This window comes from Saccoglossus kowalevskii, chromosome 9 (assembly GCF_978046115.1).
Source record: "Saccoglossus kowalevskii chromosome 9, keSacKowa6.1, whole genome shotgun sequence".
Taxonomy (NCBI): domain Eukaryota; kingdom Metazoa; phylum Hemichordata; class Enteropneusta; family Harrimaniidae; genus Saccoglossus; species Saccoglossus kowalevskii.
The window spans coordinates 11,932,521-11,947,269 of record NC_140649.1 but is presented as its reverse complement, the minus strand read 5'-3'; the positions used below and the strand labels follow the sequence as shown (position 1 = coordinate 11,947,269).

The following is a 14,749-nucleotide window of genomic DNA, read 5'->3' as shown; positions in this document are numbered from 1 at the left end:
GCAGAACGCTTTGTGATTTCATTCCAAGGCTCAGGCAAATAAATAGAACATTTATCACTGCGGCGATGACCACAGTGCACCGCCTGTTTGATTTTCTACTCTCCCTTTACTCTATTCATTATGCATATAAAATAGAAACAGCGCCCTCAGTGTTGGGTAATGGTTGATGTATTAAACCCATAATGTAGTGCAATAAGTGGCAATATATTACATTTTTTATTTTAACTTCTTGAAATCTCAAACTTCACATGCAACTAGAAAGTAACATACCTTCATCAATGAATGATGATGCCACAGCCACAATATCAGTATCTTGATAGACTGGGGGAAAAGTTTCTGAAATGTAAAGTGGGATACAAGTAAGAAGTGACGTCTTATGTTGAACACAGTGCACCACCCAAACTGCGTCTAGACTACTATTTGACTCACAATTTTGTAATTATTTCATTTTCAAAACAGTTACATTATTTTAGAAAACCTAAAATAAACAAATTATCAAAATAAAAATGTGTTTGAACCTTTGAATGCCATAATTTAATACATGTTTGTGTATTATAATTTGTTGAAATCTGATTGGTTAAAAGTCTTGATGACAAATTGTGGAAACAAAAATAGATACAAATTTATTTTGTAACCAAAGGGATAATAATCATGGATATCTTGGTATAAGCATTCAAGTAATTATACTGAACTTGTGTAATGTACGAGGCAGTGTGCCCTCCAAGCTGAAATGATGAGTTTTTTTTAGTGGTGCAACTCATTATGCTCATTCCCTAGTACAAATGTATGTCAATGACAACAGACAATATATATTTTAAAAATCATGTGTGATTGGGTCAAGTGCAATTTACATTACCTTTACAAAAACAGTGTAATACCGAAAGAAATCAGTAGCCAGAACATTTTAGAGTGCGACTTCAAAAGTCACCTACAAACAGTCTTCATTTTTATCTTGAATGCATTGTTCTCAAGCAATAGTTAACCAAGCATGGTTTATGGGATTATATTTTGATCTGAGATCCTGACAAAAATCAAGTCCTGTTCAAGGGCACACTGGTAAGAGAACTTACCATATTGTGATTCTGATGATGGTGGTGGTGGTGATGGCTGTGGCGGCTGTTCTACAGGTGATGGTTGAACAATGCTACCTGCATTGTATCTCGCAAGTTTTAGTTTTACAACAGTTCCGGTATGTCTTAACACATCCACTGCTTCCTTGTTATCATATCCATCCAGACTAGTCCCATCAACCTGAAATCAACAAGGCATGTACAGATAAACAAGACATTGTGATTAACAATTGTATTCAAAAATAGATATACATTACAAGAGGGTTCCAACGTCAGCAACCTGTACAATCTACAACTGAATTAGCGTCCATGTCTGATCAATTGTTAACCCTGCCTTTGTATGATTTGGGTTCAAGTTTAATTAAGCACCCACCACTTCTGAAATGCCCCCAAATTTGACTGACTAATTATGACAAGTCATACATACATTTTTGTGCCAAGCAACATTTCCAGGCACTAAGTCACTGCTGTCTCTCCCGGTGAATTCATACTTGCAAAGCAGAGTCCCAAATTTAATATCATGTGTTTGGAAGGCAGGGCAGACTGTACTCGGATATATACAGCTGTGTAAACAACTGATTTGGGAAATCAAAGCCAGTACCTTCCATGATGTGAGGTGAACATGCTAATCAATGGAACCACTTCAATAAAAAAATGAATTTACTCACCTCAATGATCTGATCATGAACTTTAACTTTTCCACTTCTATCTGCAGTACTGTCTTTGGCTACACTTTTCACAAATATTCCAGACACATCTCCTGCAAGTACATGTATGAACAGATTTTAGCAAGTCTTCAAAGGTTCCACCACAGTGTTTTTGATTTAACACCACACTGGTCTGACATTGCTACAGTCATTATTTTGACTGCTACAAATTATCAAATCATTATAGAGGGACTGTGATTACTGTAAAACATGCCTATTTAGCAAGCATGTTATTTCAGCTAATTTAACTACTGGGTAATCTGTGATTTCGCTAATTCAAGATGTAGCTAATTTAACAGAAAGCATATTCTCAAAGGAAGATAGTCAACACTTTAGCTAAATTACGATTCCGTTAATTCATGCCAAGAGGCAATTCCGCTAAAATTGCATGCAGCTATTTCAACATGCTCTACAGCATATGCATGCGGTGCAAGTGTTTTAATGAGTTAATCATTAATCAAGATACTCATTACAACAGCTATTAATTAAAAAAATAGTATGCACAATTTTAATGCCACAGTGATTTCAATTATTGGATTTGATGTTTTAAAATAATACCAGAGACTATCATCTTCAAGAGATTATCATTATACAATAGAGGGCGCCACCTAACAAAAATAACTTGAATTGAAAATGATATTATGCACTATCAAAAGCAGAGGGAATCTTACCACTTATACCTTGTCCAACGTAACCAGCAATGGTGATTCCTAAACCCATGGAGTCTTTCACCAATTCCACTTCAAAGACTTCCACATCTAAATCAGTTGTCTATAGACACACAAACAAAAATTAAACTTTTATGTTGTACATCAACTTTAAAGTCAATATTTGTAAAATGTGCGAGACTAGAGCGAGAAAATGCTCGCTCTCTAGCCTCATAACATTTTACCAATTGTGATCTGTAATTATTTTCCTGCAATTTGAGAATATTTCTACCATCAAATATTTTACATACTACATGTAGTCTCAAGACCCCAATAGCTCTATCACATTGTATAAGAATAATCTCAGAGTACAACCTTGAAGAAAAGAATCAATATAAATAGGCATACATTGTATTCTTCCTTCATTTTTTCTTTCCTGAATAATTGTCATCTGCACTATATACATTACATCACAATAGAAGAATAGAATAGAATAATGCTTTATTAATACCGCAAAGAAAGAGTTAACATTTCTATTTAGGTTTTCAGATTAATAAAGTAAATAATAAAAGTACATGAAATATAAAAATTGATTTAAAAAGAATTCAATATTAGTGAACGACAAGAATACTACAGACAAATATTAATAATATAAGAAATATTAAAATATGAATAACTGGACTGACCTGCTCTTGCTGTCGATGTAAGTTATAATCCTCATCTTGTTGAGGTACAGGAGTTGATGACTTGGCTGCAGCCACCACAGGTATACTTTGTTGTTGGTTTGAAGACAGAGATGATGGCTGTTCTAGCATGGGGTTTCTGGCGACAGTGAGCGTGACTGTACTGCCTGACTGTCGCAGCACAGTAGCCACATTCTCACTATTCATACCAGCAAGACTTGTGTCACCGATCTTCAAAATATGATCACCACTTCTAAGCCTTCCATCCTATGAAAGAATATTGTGATTAAGTCATACCACTACAGCAGCAACAACAACTACAATGTCAACATGGACAACTGTGCGTACTTCTACAATATGGAATGCAAGTAAAACTTTCCGTGTTCATGCACAAACCAGCCAAGGGGTCTGACTTAACAAGGATGATTACATTGTACATGTAGCATGGGGAAATTCTGTATTAAATGTATTAAATGCACCAATAAAAACACCTTAGACATGGTGGTGATTGCCTTTGTTAGTTCTGTGAAGTTTAGGCCTGGTGTTGAAGTATGAATATAGTACATGACAAATTACTTATTTTCATTTTGAATGCATTTCCGCTGATAAACAGCGGATAAATGGATTGCATTTCTGTTTCAGAATACAGTGGTCTCTCGCTAAGTCACAGGTGTCAGGATCCAAGCAAAAATCATGACTTATCGAGGGAGGCGACTTACCGAGTATTTAATTCATCAATCAATTAACATTCTGCTTAACAATGTAGAATTTCATACATGTGATGGGACATGTATACAATTCTCTTAAAATTATAGTTTATAGAAATAATAAAAAATATAGCATTGTAAAGTAGAATGTCAATGTACTTACCCTGCTTGCCACACCTCCTGGTAATATTGTTTTCACCACAACACCAGCACTTTTACCACCGATAATGCCAAATCCTAAACCAGTTCCATCATTGTGCAAGACGATCTCTTCAACATGCCCCCATTGAATAAATGGATGCTCCTATAAAATAAACCCAATTCAGTATAAAATTCACCTTTCCATCTCATTCAGAATAGATTTCAAGTAGAGGACAAGTGGATAAAACATGAAACAAGCAGAAAGTGAAAAGCACTTACAGCAGTAATAACACCGGATTGTTGCGAGACAGAGCTCACAGCTGATGGTGTTCTATCCAGTGAAGGTGTAGCTGATCTGACAATCGGAGCAATATTAGGTATGCCTCCCCTCGCTACTACCAACTCTACAAGACCCTGAGCTTGTTGTAGGATACCAATAGCTTGCTGATGAGATATAGATGCATCTAATGGTTGCCCGTCTATTGCTAGTATCTGATCACTTTCTTGAAGTCTACCATCACTGAAAACAGATGAATCAAGTATAATGTATTCTGTATAACGTGGCAGTACCGCCACACTGGTCTGACTCTTCCACAGTCAATATTCAGACTGGCAAATAGCTATTTCTACTACGCCAATGCTTATTTTTTTTTTAAATAATTAATTCTCAATAAATTACATAAACATAAAACTTGTATGAAGTTAAAGTAATAATAGTTTGGTAAGTCAACAATGTAATTTCTGTTTAAAATAATAATGCAAAAAATATGCACATGTTATGCAAATTAGTATGTAAATTTTTCAACACTACAGTGGTTTAAATCTTTGGGGAGAACACTGGTACGCAAATCCAAAATGAATCCAAATTAATTTTAAATATGGAAGGATTTATATTTCTTATTTCTATTCTCAGGAACATCTAAGCATTTTCACCACCTGGCAATCATCATCGGTGAAAACAAAAGCCAAAAGTTTTCAGGAATCGGTACTTTGGGCCAGTTGTTGAGACTCTCCTGAACAGTGCAACATATATCAATTTGGTTGCTCGGGATTACTTCAAAGTTAAGTTTGTGCTGTTTCTGCAACTTTAGCCATTTTCATTGGCTCTTTGACCGGCGTTCCACAGCAACTCGAGTGAAGCCCATATAGAAATGCATGGTACAGTGATACATCCATGGAAAATTCTATGAATGATGTAGCTCCACCACAGGAATAGTTGTGTTGAACATGTTCTGAAGCAGGATTCAAAACTGTGGTGCACGACAAGATTTTAGGTGGTCAAATAAAAAAAAATCAGTCAGACTTTGTAACCATAACTACAGATTTTGGTTCATTGCTCATTTTAGCATATAAACTATAAAGCTGAAGACATATATAATACTCACTGTGAAGCCACCCCTGTTGGCTGGATATCTTGTACAAATATACCTAGCTCTCCTCTATTTTCACTTTTCAACCCTACAACACTGAATCCCAAGCCACCTCCTTCTGGTTTGAATAACTGTATAACTTGAACTTCCCTTCCTTGCGAAGCCATCATAACAGCATGATGGAAATCAGAGCCATACTTCATCAATTCTTGACTGGAATCACCGTTTTCGACGACAGCTTTGGTAGTATACGGCACCGCACCACTACCCAAATATTCGGAACTTGGTTCGTCAGCATCATCCCAATCAAAAGCATCATTGGACATAGCATATTGTTGTAATGCTTCGGCTCTATCCTCTTTAGAACGCATAGTACGTGGATGCATTGGGCGCTCTCCAGCAGACTCGGATAACACAAGGTCACCGGTAGGAGTGATATCAAAATCTGCCTGACCTCTGACCCTTGAACTTTCAACTTCATCTTTGAGCTCTTTCATAGAAATCTGTACATTGAGTAGCTGTTTAAACAGTGAGCTATCTAGCATACAGATGATAGCAGCAATGTCATCTTCTTGTGAGGCATCACCACTCGCTTGGAATTTCTCTTGAATTTTTTCTAAAATTGCCACAGCATGCTCCGTGTCTGAAAAGAATGGCATTGCATTACATTACGGATCCAAATTGTGTACATTAGTAGGCAACACAGCTGTATTCTTATATAATGGATTTGCTGAGCACATGTCATTGTAGTCAAATGCACTGCACTATAAATTGTTTATTTCGCTGCTGGAAATGTTTGTAAAATTTTTCATTTTATGGCAGTCGCGCCATTGACACTGACTCTGTGTTTTATGACCCCGGAGAAATATTCACTGCTAGAAAATTTAACAATTATTACTGACTCGTAAAATTCATGAATATATGTCATTGCATAAAAGTTTACATTAAGCTATACTGTTTATTCAGAATTATGGAAATAAGAACCCCTGCTCTCAAATTCGGCAATGCCTTGGATAGAACTCTGAAGGACAATTTTACACACTATAAAAGAAGAGCATATTCCAATTTTTTGTTTGTGGAGTACACCAAACATTCACAAGCACTTATATTCCAATAATATAAGGACATATGCATGCCTGATACATGAAATACAGTATTGCTTTTGATCCAGAATCACATACATGTATCTAATAAAAGTGCACATAAATGAAAAATGTCATTTTTATGCATGCGCTAAATAAAGCAATATACGGTACTAGTGTATGTCACATGTACAGTCAATAAATTACAGCAATAATAAAGTACACATACCTGCAGTCATAGACATGATAAATTATTCAAATTTAATCACGTTAAAATAGTACTTGATTAAAAAATGTTGACAAGGCAACAACAGCAATGTTCTAGTTTATCTCTCTTGGCTGAGTAATAAAAAACTAAGTAAAAATAGTTGAATCTGAAAATAAAAATAAAATTAATTCAGGGTTAGAGTATTGGTAAATGAAATCACACTAAAGTGAGAAGAAAGTGTGTTAATATTAATGTATGTGTAGTGTAGTACAACTAACATCTGTATATAGCATGCATACATTTAGGGCCTGAAAGTGACATTAAAAATAGTTCCAAAGATTATGTTTAGGTGATGAACTTTCATTTATTGTTGGTGAACAGGAATTGCAAACAACGAAATAATTCAACGCATTGTTTTTTTTTTCAAGTGTGTTTATGCTGTTCAACCTTTTATACATGTAGTTATTATTTCTATATTTGAGTAAATCGACACAGTCATAACAATTGCAAGGAATTTGACCCAAAATACCTTTCAGTTTTAAAACAATGAGGTGTATTGATCACATACATTGTGTAGAGAGAGTCAGAATAGGGATATTCAGTCTTATGGATACTAACAGTTTTCAACAACAGTATTCAACAATAATCAATTACACACATCATGTAGCAGCCTATTGTTGTCAGTAAATTGAGTAGCATTTGGTACGCATGAAGGTATGAAGGTGGATTCATGTCTCGTTCTGGGATACTGACCCAAGGTGCTCACACAACCAGTATAGTACACTGACTGCCAGGAGACAAAAGATCAGTCATGTGATATTTGAATGAAAGTATTAATGCATATACTTTATTGATATTGTGTGAAAATCAACCTTATTATAATATGGGCATGGATACTAAAAATATGTCCCATATATATATATATACTCAACAGAAAAATTCCTAGTTTAGAAGAAAATAATTTTGTTTATTTATTTATTTGACACAACAGTGACTAAAAATAGTACAGCAGTATGGATACTAATAACAGGTATTATCTACTATATTGTACATACTAGCACTTAGCAAAATGCATTGTCAGATGAGTATCCACAGTACTCAATAAATAAACATACAATCTTGGTTTAATTTTTCAGTAAGAGTTTCTTAGGAATCCTAACACTAACACTCCAGCACCCCATTGTACCCCAGTAATTAAATACTGTAGAATACTATATTTTTGCTTGGCATTTATTTTCGCTATTTTTGCTGAAGGGATGATTCCGTGTAAATAAAATCCAGCGAATATACTTTTTTCCTTATATTTCACATTAAACTCATCAAAAATCAGTGAAAATAAATTCCACACAAAATGACAAAAAAGCCTTTTCAGCGAAAATTAATTCCAGCGAAAATAAAGTATTCCACAGTATGCCCTCCAAATAATTAAAAGTTATGGGTGAGGGGGGCCCTAAAGAACTCTTACCAATTTTTCAAACTCTAGTAAGCTAATGAATTAGTAATGTACAATAGTACCATTGAAAATGAATTTCATTTTATGGTGGAGTGTCCCAAATACAGTGACAGACGCAGGTGTTCTGTTTGATACAGCTGCTGATGCGATTGAATCCTTTCACAACCTACCTCCTGAAAAACAGTTCACTGCACTGATAAATAAAGATAGTATTGTCATCCAGGTAGTAGCACAGTATATCAACAAGTGCTTAGACAACAAATACAGGTTTAATTAATATAGATCTTTCTTTTAGAAGTAGTTGTTTTACTGTTTTGTTTTTTTCCCATTAATATTCTGTTTCTTATTACTTCCATAATTATTAGTGTATTATTACTGTTTTACTTTTACTATTATAACCATTGCCACTCTTTCCGGGGAGTCAGTAAGTGCTAATAAATAAATAAAATAGTATTGTGAGCACTTACACAGTATACTGTTTACATCATTAGGGACTCGGATGCATATTATCTAGGAGTGGACGCAGAGGAAGAAGAGGATGTCCTTGAAAAATGGATCTGGCCTAATATAGTTACATGGATTATATACAGATCAATGGAGCATATTGGCCAACCACACCCCTCCTCTTATCCCCCCCCCCCCCGGTGTGCAGGCCTCTACCCAAACACAACCTTTGTTTATCTATTGATTGCGTGGTTTCTTACCATTTACAAAGGCAGAATTTTACCGATATACAGTGATATCATCAGAGCATTAGAGTAGGTGTTTTTTACGAAAAACGGTACACGTAAATGTGGACATACCGGGCATACCGATCACGTTTGCAACCATAACATTGTCACTGTGTCGATACTTCGCACATAAATTTGATACATTCCAATGATATGCACGTTTAAATAGTATTAGTAAGCCAAATTTAATAATGATACTTACACAACAAGGTCACGTGGGTTGCATTGAACTTTCCCCGGTGCCCAGGAACCAAATGACAGTAAAATATTTGCAACTAAAATACGGGACGGCAACTCAGCTGGGAAAGCGTCCGATTAATGGCGGACATTGGCCTGTTAACTTTGAAATCAATCCGCTGTAAGCTCAACTACTATATTGTAATTTACCTTAATCAACAATGATATTTTTAGTTAACAGATAACACCTCCTATTTATTAGTAGTAGTAGTTTTAGATAAATTACGAGGTTTGTGGCGCAGACTGTGTCTTAACAATGTATAACTACTTTGAACGTAGCGGATGGAAATACACTCTGGTCAAAGGTCACCAGTGAACGATCCCTCAATTTCAAAATACAAGATGGCCGCTTCCGGGTTGTACATGTATGGCGCTCATGAAGTCATTATATTTTTATTCATTGTGTGTGTCTTTTGCGATGTTGTGGTACTGGCAACTGACGCCTGGGAACTTGAATGTGAAGATCTTCTAATGGGACAATATCCTTTATAATGTACTCAAGGGCTATTGTCGACAAGAGAAAAAGTAAGACGATCTATTTCGACTACATTGTATGTGATTGAATTCTCGTAAAATGTATATAAACTATGGTTCTTCAATTAGTTTTGTCATTGCATTTATTGAAGTCAATCAGGAAAACATTGTATATGGAGGTAAAAGGAAAAGTAAACAAAAAATGTATCTCGAAACCATGAAACTGCAAACCACGGGAAGAACAACGACTTTGTCTCTTTTGAAGTGTGATTATTGCCGTGGTCGCAAATGATTCTGTTGGCTGTTCATATCGTCGTGTAATTCAAATAACCATAAGTGACACGAAGATGGGTATATACAATTGAAATGGGGGAGTGGCACTGGGGTGGGGGGTATTAGAGTTAAGGGTGAGGGGTCCTAAAGGACTATTACCCCATCCCTAATCCTAACTCTAACCCTCATTCCAAGCCCCCCCCCCCAATTCAATTCTGTAATTATAGGTGTCCTTAGGAGGGGCATATACAATGAAATTGGGAGCACTCAAGGGTAGGGTTTGGATTAGGGTTATATAAGCAGCCTAAAATAAGATTTGTTCAGATAAGAGGCTACCGTTTGTGTGTACATACAGGTATCATGAAACTAGTAAAAATCTCTTTGTATACTCTCCTCTCTGGGTGGTTGTACCCTAAAGGGCATCAGTTTGTACACAGTGCGTGTTTGAATTTCATGTAAATGTATTTTACATGCCTTGTGTATGTCGCTATGAGTTCCATATTGAACAGTATGTGACGCAACGACAACCGCCTTTTAAACATAATATGGTTTCCATTCTTATGTTATATCCTTGACAAATTTCAAGTATTATTGTAGTAAACCTGACATTGACCCTGATACACAGGCACCCGAGGGATGCACTAAAGAAAGTACTGTGGCAGGTAATTGTTCACATATTATTGTTGTGTGATTTGTTCATAATATGTTAATGTACTATGAGTTATTAGTACCTTCAGACAGCAACCTGGCTGCCGGGTTGTACATCTAGGCCACACATGGGCTGGCCAGTCTACCTTCATCATGTTTACTATGCATATACACTATTTCCTCCTTCATTGGCAGCTTTAATAGATTTTTACTTTTTGTTACAGTGAACTGTTTTCCTGCACCAAATATCACATGTAGTGGTGTTACGTACAATGGTACGCAGGTTGGCTTTCAAAAGAATGTACCATGTAGATATACGTGAGTTTTTAAACATTTGAAATTGTCAATCAATGTACGAAAAACGGTACTTTTGAAATTGTACAAAACCAATTCAATATGCATGTAGTTGTACACCTGTTCAGTGTTATCTCCATGGAAATAGCATAGTGTTGCGGCTAATTTGTGTAACAAAATATAGTGTTAATCACTTCTATGTTCATTTTATGCTAATTTGACTCTATTCTATCTGAAATTACACTACTGTAAAGTCATTAATCATTCTCTGGTTTTAAATTTTGCTATTTTCACTGACAAGTAACATTCGCCTAATTAAATCCATGTGAACATTGAAATAACAATACAACTCATTGTTTTCCTTCCAATTTTGTGAACTTGAAGCCCAATGTAATTGCTCAAAACACCAAAATAGTGAAATTAATGCCATTGAAAATGAATAGTTTTACAGTACCTCCCCTACTCCATACTGCTCTGTAGTTGAGAAAAGTGGTTTATTAGTCCCCGTTCGAATGAAGTCCGAAAACGGGGACTTATAATTCGGTCTCCGTCCGTCCGTGTGTCCGTGCGTCTGTGCGTCCGTCCGGAGTCATATCTCAGAATCCCTTGGACCGATTACGTTCATTCTTTGCATGTGCCTAGTACTTTATGTGGGACATATGCACATGCAGTGGTTTATCGATTCGATTAAAAATGGCCGACTGGCAGCCATCTTGTTTTTTGAAAATGTTGTATTTTGGACATGCTTTGTCAGTTTCCATTCAAACTTGATACATAGATTATACATGTTAGGATACATGTCCATGATGATTTATTTCACAATTGGATCAAAGATGGTTGACTGGCAGCCATCTTGTTTTTTGAAAATGTCGTATTTTGGACATGCTTTGTCAGTTTTCATTCAAATTTAGTACATAGATCATACATGTTAGGATACATGTCCCCGACCGTCAGTGAGTTCCTGAGTCCGTCAGACCATCCGTGTGTCCGTCTGTCCGTGCGTCAGTCTGTCCAACGTCATATTTCAGAATCCTGTGGACCGATTCCGTTCATTTTTTTGCATGTGCCTAGTACCTTATGTGGAACATATGCACATGCAGTGGTTTAGCGATTCGATTCAAAATGGCCGACTGGCAGCCATCTTGTTTTTTGAAAATGTTGTATTTTGGACATGCTTTGTCAGTTGTCATTCAAACTTGGTACATAGATTATACATGTTAGGTGACATGTCCATGACGATTTATTTTGCAATTGGATCAAAGATGGTCGACTGGCAGGCATCTTGTTTTTGTTTTTTTATGCGGTATCTTGGACGTGCTCTGTCAGTTTTCATTCAAATTTGGCACATACATGTACTTTATACATGTTAGGATGCATGTCCATGACAATTTGTTTCAAAATCTGGTCAAGGATGGCCGATTGACAGCCATCTGACTTTTTGGCCTTACTACTATATTTCCACAATTTTTGTACCATTTTCATTCGTATTTGGCACATACATCATACATATCAGTGTGTTTCATAATCAGATCAAAGATGGCCGAATAACGGCTGTTTTTATTTTGGCCATATTACTATGACACGAAACACGTGTTTTGATGTAAATAAAAAATCTGTTGTATACGCCACTTGGAACTCAAGTTTCAAGGACACACTCGCGACAACCCATCCGCTTTAATATGACGAGCACAAAGAGAACTTAACGGGGACTGTGTCATTTTCAATGACTTGTTGTTAAAAGAAACATCATATTGTATTCGATATAGGTTCTATAAAAAGTTACAATGACAAAAATATAATAATTGTTCACACAACATTTGAATGTACAATGTTATAAGTAATATATTGATATAATTATAATTATAATAATTGATTATGTTTCAGTAATGGGGTCTACTATGAAGTATCTGTGCTGTTATCAATATTTCTTGGAATGTTTGGCATTGATAGATTTTACCTTGGATATCCAGCTATTGGTCTCCTCAAATTTTGTACATTAGGATTTTTCTTTCTTGGTCAACTTATTGATGTTATTCTCATAGCATCTCAGGTAGGTGATTTTCTCTAAATTTGAGAATTGTTGCCATTTTTGAGGAAAAGAAACTCAATAAGCCACTTAACCTTCTTCTCCAGTTTAAAGCAATTCACTTTTATGTATAAATCCTTTGAGCAACAACGCAGCAATGTTTTTTTTCGAAATTTTGCCATTTTTATGTTTTTTTTCTATATATTTTTTTTGATAATTTTGGACCAAAAGGACATAATTTCCTATTGGCTACAAGTGTTGTCCAAAATTTTGGAAAAATTATGAAAAGAATTATGCAGGTTAAAAATTTGTGATTGGTGCCAAAATGCATGGATTAATTGAGGTGCGGGCATTTGATATGATGCAATCTCATGCATTCATGGTTTAGCGAGTCAAAAAATAACAAAGTAATAATAAATTGTATTCCCAAATTAAATTGCCACCAATATATTATTGAGTGCAAAAGTGCCTCAAACTTGTTTTTACCCCCTCCTCAAATAGTTTTACTTTCTCACAACCATCATCATGACCACAGTTCTCCTGACCTATGTAACCATAGTATTTGAAACTGTAAGACTAATAGAAAATTATTTGGGAGGCAAAAACAAATGGTGGGACTCACTCTTGCGAGATCTCAGCAACTCTTTCAAATTTCTGATCAGTTAATTGGGAAAGTCTGTCTTCAGAATAATTTGACACTAACACATTCTATGCTGTCTGATTAACTGCATTGCAGTTACCCTGTAGGTCTTTATTCTCATTTGTAACCTTTTCACCTCCGGTTCCCGCTTTTCATTACAAATTCACAAAATAATCCTCTTTATATCCTGCACTTTCCATCAGATGATTAGGACAAAAATAGCCAAATATTGTGAATAAAAACTAAAAATTGACTCAAATTTTGTCTATTGGCTGTTGGTAAATTTCAAGAAATATTGAAGAATATATGAAAAACATGCAGACAAATTTGGGCGAAAAAGTCTGGTGGTGAAAAGGTACACTAGGATCTTCGTGCCAGAAATCTGGAGGCACACTTATATACTGTGTTTGGCTCCACATACACTCTCAGGCAGGTTGAATATGACATAACCATCTGGCAGCTAGAAAGATACAATGAATTTTTCTTACTTTTCTATTCAGTTTTTGTGTGAATTGTATTCAATTTTTTTTGCCAATAGTAGAAGTGAGTGTATGAATACATGAATTGTATCCATATCTACCATGTTCAGCTTATATATTGGCATCAATTGTTTTTTATTCAGGTTGTTGGCCCAGCAGATGGTTCTGAATACATTATAGATGCCTTTGGAGCAAGGCTGATTCATATAACACTTGATAATGAGACCTTTTACAAACCACCTGATTATTGGTGATTATTGGCACCTACCGGGACAAATTGATATTACAACATTCATTTACAACAATGCAAAGCATTTTCACAAACAAAGCAGTTCAGAGAAGATGCCAAGCATGTCTGGAAATGCAGAATTGGAGTAGTTTTTCAGGATCAGTGAAGGCAGACGGCTGTGTGTGTATTTCATGGTAGAAAAAAACACAGATTTGAACATGATTGTGACTGTATATATTGTGATGGACAAAGTAGAGCTGGGCTCTACATGTATTTTGTGATTACCAAACACAGAGTGAAAACAGGGTTGTATATCTGGAATAGCTCACAAACTGATGCAAGTTTGTATCTATTGCTGGCTATATCATGATGTTGATAACTAAATGATAAAATGACACATTGAAGCAAGACTAACCTATATCAGTGATTCTGCTTAATTGCATATGTTTTGAATGTAAACTATTAAATATTTATTATTCAATTTTCATTCAAGTTGTTTGTTGTGCTTACTCATTACCAGTTTGTGTTCTGGTTTGGCCATGTTATTGTTCTTCTTCACTTAAAGAGGAAGTCAAGCCAAACAACATAATGCTCCCTAAAGAAAGAGCTTCACAAATGTAGGAGAATGCAATTTGCCGTTTTTTTTATAT

General features: G+C 35.5%; 2 protein-coding genes across 2 annotated transcripts in view; one reads left to right on the top strand and one right to left on the bottom strand.

The window, feature by feature from the left end:
• The window catches only part of LOC100370730 (multiple PDZ domain protein-like), a 203,125-nt gene extending 193,995 nt beyond the window's left edge, over positions 1–9,130 (bottom strand). Inside the window, exons 1-10 of the mRNA XM_085503929.1 lie at positions 9,002–9,130; positions 6,637–6,781; positions 5,341–5,968; positions 4,247–4,475; positions 3,978–4,118; positions 3,111–3,374; positions 2,449–2,548; positions 1,739–1,830; positions 1,071–1,251; positions 271–336 (exon numbers count right to left, since the gene is read on the bottom strand). Coding sequence (XP_085360055.1) covers positions 271–336; positions 1,071–1,251; positions 1,739–1,830; positions 2,449–2,548; positions 3,111–3,374; positions 3,978–4,118; positions 4,247–4,475; positions 5,341–5,968; positions 6,637–6,652 — 1,717 coding nt within the window. The 5' untranslated portion in view covers positions 6,653–6,781; positions 9,002–9,130. The remainder of the gene's footprint in view (positions 1–270; positions 337–1,070; positions 1,252–1,738; positions 1,831–2,448; positions 2,549–3,110; positions 3,375–3,977; positions 4,119–4,246; positions 4,476–5,340; positions 5,969–6,636; positions 6,782–9,001) is intronic.
• Positions 9,131–9,381: 251 nt separating this feature from the next.
• Positions 9,382–14,586, top strand: LOC102807853 (TM2 domain-containing protein 1-like). Its single transcript, XM_085503730.1, has 5 exons — positions 9,382–9,515; positions 10,369–10,445; positions 10,656–10,749; positions 12,610–12,775; positions 14,014–14,586. Exons 1-5 carry the CDS (start codon positions 9,400–9,402, stop codon positions 14,122–14,124), a joined length of 564 nt encoding a protein of 187 aa, XP_085359856.1. The 5' UTR covers positions 9,382–9,399; the 3' UTR covers positions 14,125–14,586.
• The last annotated feature ends 163 nt before the right edge of the window (positions 14,587–14,749 follow it).

Bases quoted from the DNA above. Each gene is read 5' to 3' on its own strand.
- LOC102807853 (XM_085503730.1), top strand. From the start codon at position 9,400: ATGTATGGCGCTCATGAAGTCATTATATTTTTATTCATTGTGTGTGTC. The intron at 10,446-10,655 runs GTAATTGTTCAC...TTTTTGTTACAG, and splicing joins TAAAGAAAGTACTGTGGCAG to TGAACTGTTTTCCTGCACCA. The intron at 12,776-14,013 runs GTAGGTGATTTT...TTTTTTATTCAG, and splicing joins TTATTCTCATAGCATCTCAG to GTTGTTGGCCCAGCAGATGG.